At 44.7% G+C, this 6,890-nt stretch overlaps 1 protein-coding gene across 3 annotated transcripts; it reads left to right on the forward strand.

Moving 5' to 3' along the window:
• Positions 1-129: 129 nt before the first annotated feature.
• snx20 (sorting nexin 20) lies at positions 130-6,619 on the forward strand. 3 transcript variants are annotated; one of them, XM_064313392.1, is made up of 5 exons: positions 130-306; positions 3,483-3,607; positions 4,497-4,654; positions 4,765-4,910; positions 5,153-6,619. In XM_064313392.1, the coding sequence occupies exons 3-5, from the start codon at positions 4,498-4,500 to the stop codon at positions 5,819-5,821; spliced, it is 972 nt and encodes a 323-aa protein (XP_064169462.1). In that variant the 5' UTR covers positions 130-306; positions 3,483-3,607; position 4,497; the 3' UTR covers positions 5,822-6,619. The 3 variants fall into 3 exon arrangements, with proteins under 3 accessions (XP_064169462.1, XP_064169461.1, XP_064169463.1); XM_064313391.1 differs by lacking the exon at positions 130-306 and having other exon boundaries at positions 2,679-3,607; XM_064313393.1 differs by lacking the exons at positions 130-306; positions 3,483-3,607 and adding an exon at positions 3,634-3,785.
• Positions 6,620-6,890: the final 271 nt, after the last annotated feature.

Here is a 6,890-nt window from a genome sequence, read left to right on the forward strand (position 1 = left end):
AACGAGTCTGTTTTTTGGTCCCACCCTTCGGGGTTTTCCCAGACAGTTTTTCTGGTTCGGTTGTAGAGTGAAAGGGGGCGGAAGCAAGTTGTGATTGACATCACTATTGACTCATTCGTTTGGATGAGGGAGTAGTTCGATGTGTGAAATCAGTTTTGAGCGTAGGTTTTCTAACATCATCCTAAGCCACTGTGTAACACTGCAAGCGAAATCATTCTGCGTGGACCGGTTTAAGATGCTGCGCTTGTATTTACGCCGAAAAAATGCAAAAAGATGTATTGCGAGGACATCGAGTCACCATTGGTGGTAGGCTTGTTTTTATATGACATCACAGGCTGCGCACTGGTTGTTTGGAACGCACAAGAAAAACAGAAAGCATGAGCCGGTGCTAGTTTCTGACACCAGAACCTAATCATACCTCCAGTATTTTGTCAAATCTGTTCCACGGATGAGAAAACATTTCGAAACTTCATGAACATTAAATGGCTTGCTTTATAGTTAATTCTTTAGAAGTTACCCTTGAAGCTTCCTTACCCAAGTGCCAGAACGGATTCCATACTTAGTAGGTATCGGCTAAAAAATGAGCTATAACATTTGACGTATGCATGTGCGTTCGTCATGCCAACATTCATACATGTGAAGTCTCAGATCATGCACTTGATATCTTGCTGTACTGATGTTTGTTATGCAGGTAAAAATATGTATTGAAAGGGCAGAGTTCAAAGGCATAACATTCCAAACTGACTTCTCTTTCTGCTTTTCCGGACTAAACTATTCTGGTTTGTGACAGGAAGTCGAAGGGAGAATTTTATAGTCTACCACAATCACTGTACTGTAGGCTGAGAGTGGGCCGCAGATGTTTTGTGTAAACAAAAAGGTCAAGTAGTCAGAGCCACAGAGAAGTACCTTCTCCCCTCGGCTAACCGCTGATCGCAGCTGCCAGACATTTGACATTTGATTGAAGACAGACTCCAGTAGATCACAGCAGAACGCTGCTGTTACAATCATGCCTTTTAAAGAACAAATATGCACGACGACACAGCTTGTGCCAGGAGAATGCAGCTTGTCAAGACGATACAAATTCACAGACAATACCAAAGCCTGCCAACACACCACTTCCCCTGTTCCTCCCATGTACCAGCAGTTAGCTGTAGATTTCTCAAGTCAACCATGAATCCTGAGATAACTAGCTACTGTTTCACTGACCGTCTCATTGGACGAAACATGGTCGATATTGACCATTTAGTATTTTTAGGATGTTACCGACTTTGGGTTCACCTTTGTTCATACACAAACAGTGATCAACCACGATCAGTAAATCCCTTGTACACAAAACCTGCTTTCTCAAACTTGCAGGTGCCCATCTTTCTGCACTGGCACATCTTCCTTAACTTTGGCATACAAATGTGAACAAACACACATATGTTACACATTTATTTCAAAACGTTTATACATTAACGTGTATCGTTGAAGTTGCAAAAAATATTGTCTGAAAAAGATATTTAACAAGTTTATCACTCGCACAAATCGCTATTGTGGTGATTAATCCTGAACATTAAAAATGTCAATTCAAACTTGCAGCATAAACTGCCTTTAGAACCATGGTTCGGAGATGTCAAATGTGTGTGACATACCATGTCATATCCATTTGTCCATAACAAGCAAAGACCAATCCTCAAATGAGACATGACTGTCTAAAGTTTGTTTTTTATTATTGCACTGGTGATTTAAAATCCCTGTACACATCAGTGTATATTAAAACATCCTTGGTGTTATTTAGACCTAAATAAGAAACATTTTTCCAATAGTTTGGGTGGGGGGTCAGCTTTGGTGCAGCACTGAGGCCTTAAAACGATGAGCACTTCAGTGACTCAGGGTTTTGTACGAATGTATTACAGTCACCTATTAGTTTATCATGAAGCTGAGAATCATATATATTGCACAATATTTCTCCATATATATATTCTTGAGATAGTCAAGTCAAGACATGACAGACTTTTCTGTTGACTTGACAACCGACAATATTTATTATTCAAGAAGTTTGCATATGCTAGCCTGGCGTAACCACGTCCAAGCTCTACGGGATCCTTTAAAGTAATTAAAGCCAGTTCTCAACAGACACCTACCTACGCAAAGTCCTCTTATAGCATGCAGCAGAATGGCAAACAGACTGGCTGCATGAAGAGAGGAGAAACAAATATGTATAAGCTCCAGAAAACCAGGTGAGGGTATTTCCCAATTCGCACAGGTGTAGGCATTTACCAAATTGGCACAGGTGCACAGGAGAGGAGGGAAAGATATGCCTACACATTGACCAGGAGGGTATTTCACGATGCAGGATTACTGAGTTTTCTGGATAACTGTGCTGAGTAAAACCCGGAACAGCTCTTTGTACTTCAGTCCACGTTCCAGGTTTTGGGAGGGTTCCAGGTTTTACTCAGCACAGTTATCAAGCTTAGTAGTCCTGCTTTGTGAAATGGCCCTGGACTGCTCAACCCTGTTCCTGGAAATCTACTTTCCTGTAGGTTTTCACTCCAACCCTAACAAAGAACACCTCATTCACCAGCTATAAATCTTATAATAAGGAGAATCAGCTGTGCCAAATTAGGGTTGGACTGAAAACCTACAGGATCTCAAGATCTCCAGGAACAGGGTTGGACAGACCTGCTCTTGACACTTCAGGAAGAGGGGATGTGTTGCAGTTCTTCTTTATGCTATTGAAGATCACATGTCCAAAAAAGAGTTCCCGTCTGAATAAAGCACGTTATTTACTTTTTGGTTTTGCATTTCTGCATTCGGTTGAGGGAAATCACCCACACATTTACCACATCCTGCCTGGCTCCAAATCTTCTATCTGCAAACTCCTGATGAGCATCAGTACAATTACGACAACAACGAATTGATCCAGCATCAGTGGTTGGAGACAAAGTCAATCTAAATGTTTTACCTAATATGTTTCTAATATAAAGTACATGATCAGGAGGTAGCCACCCCCATTGCCCACTAGTCTGTAACATCACATTACAACACAACAGACTGCAGAGCTAGCACATGTGAACGGAAAGAGGATGTAGCAGTCTGCCATCTGTGACATCTATCTATCTATACACATGGCGGTACTATAAAATGGAGGGCTCCAAACCCAGTAAGATTATTACAGCTATTCATGCTTCTACTGACTTACTGAAATAAGACCATTTTAGACATGGTGTGATACAGCTATGGTGAATAGAGATGTTTTAGTGGGGAAATAAATTATCACCGCTGAAATGCTCGGTACTCTTCTGGAAGTCTTTCACTTCCTCCTGTGCAACCTTTCGTCCCCTCCCACAGGCAGCCAATCACAACGCAGAGCTCACTCGAGACCTTAGCAACTTCCCTGCCAATGCAAGGGACTCTCCGGTCCCCGCTTCTGTTCTCCTGGGTCTGGCACAGAAAGCCAACCGATCATGGTTTTTTTTTTTTCCCCCATAAATGTGAAGGCCTGGAGATCAGAAGGGGTGCGCAGTGATCTTCTTGGCATGTGAATAAACCGCGAGACACATTAGATGAGACCTGGGCTAACTACAGCCTCTTCAGCTGGAAAATCTGACTGACAGCATCAGAGGTAAGCACTCAATTTACCTTTTTACCAAATGAGCTGGTAACGTGTAATACGAATGAGACGCGGGGAGAGGCGCAGAACGGGCTCTGTTTAAGGGCAGCGGCAGTGGTCTCACCGCGCTGAAGCAATTCAGACGTCTCCACGATCACAGAAAGACGTGACGGACTTCGCTATAAAATCGGTAACTTCCTCTTTCCTCATGCGTTTCTCAAATGTGCAGTCGCCTAGCAATGTGACCAGAGAAATCACATGAAATAACAACAGAGTTATCTGGTATAGAATATTTTTTTTAAATGTTTTGTTTTTTTGAAGTTTAAAATTAACAGGTGAAAGTTCACCATGATAATCGTCAGATGTGTAATTCACCATTTAATGTGGAGATAAGACAGAGCAGGAACTGGGGTGGGGGTGGCCATTGGAGGTGTGAATATATGTGTCTGTCTGTGAGTGGGTCAGTGTGTGTCTACATAAAATATGCATCTTTCTTTTAGTTAGCAGTCAGTATTGGCAACTTAGGAAGAAGTTTGTAACAGTAAGTTGGAAGTGGGCATCTGAGTCCTGCATCTAGAGGGTGTTAACGGTTAATACTGCTGGGTTTGTAAAATTAAACATATTAAAATTAACCCTCACCTTGCTAACATTAATGGAGGTTCCACCAAGATAAGGTTTTGAGCAGACTGGTAAACTACATCAGTTGTAATATCTCTTTTGAAAATAAGCCTCAAAATTAAGTATCAACCAGACAAGGACCAGACGCCATAAACCCTTCCCCAAGTTGTAAAATCCTTCCTGCTGTTGCCATGCAGCATGGAGAGAATCTTTTACCTTTAATGAATTTTCATTAATATACATTTATATGCAATTTCATGTGATGTGTTGTTTACATTTCAAGAATGGCCCAGAATGCACCAGTGGCAGGAAGCCCACTCAGCACTGAAGAGATGTTTGAGGGTAATGCTCAACAGGCAGAGCCACATTCCAGCACCTCGCCAAGATACCTGATTCCTGACGTCTCCCGCTCCCACCGCCAGGTCGATGAAGACACCACTGGTCAGTCTAGCGGCTGCACCGATCCCGAATATTACAGCCGGCTCAATAAACGCAACCCTGTGAGTCTTGTCTGCATGTGCACATTGCGTCCTTGTCTGCGTTTGCTACAGGCCTGAGCATCAGCCCTAGCTCTGCGATGACCACCAAAGAGCTACAGGACTACTGGCACGGAGTGAAGTCTGAGAGGACAACCTTCAAACTGCTTTTCGAGATCCCCTCCACTCGCACTGTGGAGCACGGGCTGTCCCGCTACGTGGTGAGTAACGTGAGAAGCCATCACATTGGGCTCTCCATGGACCAAGCACAATATGCTTCACTGTAATTCTGTACTGTGGTATGATAACAGGCTCTTATTTCAAGGCATCAAGATTTTTTTTAAGACTGTCTTAATGCTCAGGTAAATTAGGGTAAATTAGCTTGTTGAGTGACCTTGAACTAGCGCTCCTGGTCAGTAACTCTCGAGCGCAACCCCAACCCGCGACGCCTTTGCTTGCGCAGGTGTATCAGATCGTCGTGCTCAAGTCGGGCAGCTACGACTCCAAGCGCGTGTCCGTGGAGAGGCGCTACAGCGACTTCGAGCGCCTCCACCTGCAGCTGCTGCAGGACTTCAGCGAGGAGCTGGAGGAGGTGACGCTGCCCAGGAAGAGGGTGACGGGCAACTTTGCGGAGGAGAACATCGCGGAGCGCCGCGAGGCCTTCAAGGACTACCTGGCCCGGCTGTACGCCGTCCGCGCCGTCCGCCGCTGCGCCCTCTTCCAGGACTTCTTCACCGAGCCGGAGCTGAAGCGGGCGCACGGCTGCCTGTGCGGGGGCCAGTACAGCCGGGCGCTGGAGCTGCTGCTCCCGGCGCTGGACCTGCAGGAGAAGCTGGCGCAGCACTGCCCCGCGCTGACCGTGCCCACGCTGTGCGCCGTGACCGTGTGCCAGCGCGACCTGGACGACGCCGCCGCCGCCTTCGCCACGGGCCAGCGGGCGCTGCCCCTGGTGCGCCGCTACGGCGTGCGCAAGTACCGCTGCCCCCTGCTGGCCCTGCTGGTGGACCTGGGCTTCCAGCTGGGGCTCCCCGTCGCCGCCCTGCAGGAGGAGCTGTGCCGGGTGACCGACGCCCAGAGGGGCCCGGTGTCACTGTTGTCCCTCAAGGAGCTGGTGGTGCAGGAATTCACCTAAAAACCAGGCCCAACAAAGCTCGACCCTCTGCACTGCCTGGCACAGCAAAACTCTGCGGGTCTTTGTATAAGTCTGAGCAAATTCCGCAACGTGGCATTGCAATGCCCTTACCCACAGACTCTGAAATAAAAAATATATGAGGTTTAAATGAAAACATTAATTACTTCTTTCATTAGGTTTTTCCAACAGTCTTCATAACCTAATGACAGCTCCAGAATTTGGCGTACAGCAACTTTGAACTTTTTTGGTTTTTGAATGAAAAAAATAAACAACAGCTTCATAATCAAACATGGTAGAAGCAACACAGCAACACAGTGGAAGCTTATTTTATGAAGGACTGAATCTCGCAGTCAAGCATAACTTCGTTCCACAGCATGGATCGATGCCACAAAGAGAACTCTGAGGTGGGCTTTGACACCTTTGTGCGTTTTACAACACATTTTACTGCTTTTTTTCCCCAAATTATGTTGTGTATACTGTCTTCTATGCAAACAAATAGCAGCAGTTACAGCAGAACTACCACTGGTGAGGAGCGGGATGCAATGCAGAAAGTCACCACTTGAGGAGGCCATTGTATATATTTTATTAAATGGATCGGCGTTTAACAAAAAGGAAAACTTCCAAAGTTAATCTTTTTCATTTCAAGCGAAGAGATTGTGAATGATGACAGAAAGCAAAAGATTGGAAATGTGGTATGTGGTTATATACCTTGTGTAGATCTGCTGTCAACAAGCATATTTACTTTTATTACAAATATGCGGGAATATTTATTTGTGGAATATATTTATTTGAAACCTATCTGCTGTCCAATTCTTTCTGATTCAGTAGGTGTTTCGAATGAACCATGTGTGTTGGGGGGAAATCACACAATCTGGGTAAAAGGGAAACAGACAAAAAAATGGGCATCTGAAAGTAGGAACTAACTAAATACTAAAATACATACAAAAAAAACGAAAAGTCCCTGAACAGTTCAGTTTTTCTCAGAATAGTGAGTTAAAGCTTATAGGGACAAAATCACAGAGCCAGATGTGTGGGATGAGTATTGTATTTAGATTACCTGATTGTGGCA

This window comes from Anguilla rostrata, chromosome 16 (assembly GCF_018555375.3).
Source record: "Anguilla rostrata isolate EN2019 chromosome 16, ASM1855537v3, whole genome shotgun sequence".
NCBI classification, from domain to species: Eukaryota; Metazoa; Chordata; class Actinopteri; order Anguilliformes; family Anguillidae; genus Anguilla; species Anguilla rostrata.

What these genes read in the sequence shown, in the direction of transcription:
- snx20 (XM_064313392.1), top strand. Translation starts at nt 4,498, where the DNA reads ATGGCCCAGAATGCACCAGTGGCAGGAAGCCCACTCAGCACTGAAGAG. An exon ending in GGTCGATGAAGACACCACTG is followed by an intron (nt 4,655 to 4,764) that starts GTCAGTCTAGCG and finishes CGTTTGCTACAG; the next exon opens with GCCTGAGCATCAGCCCTAGC. An exon ending in ACGGGCTGTCCCGCTACGTG is followed by an intron (nt 4,911 to 5,152) that starts GTGAGTAACGTG and finishes TTGCTTGCGCAG; the next exon opens with GTGTATCAGATCGTCGTGCT.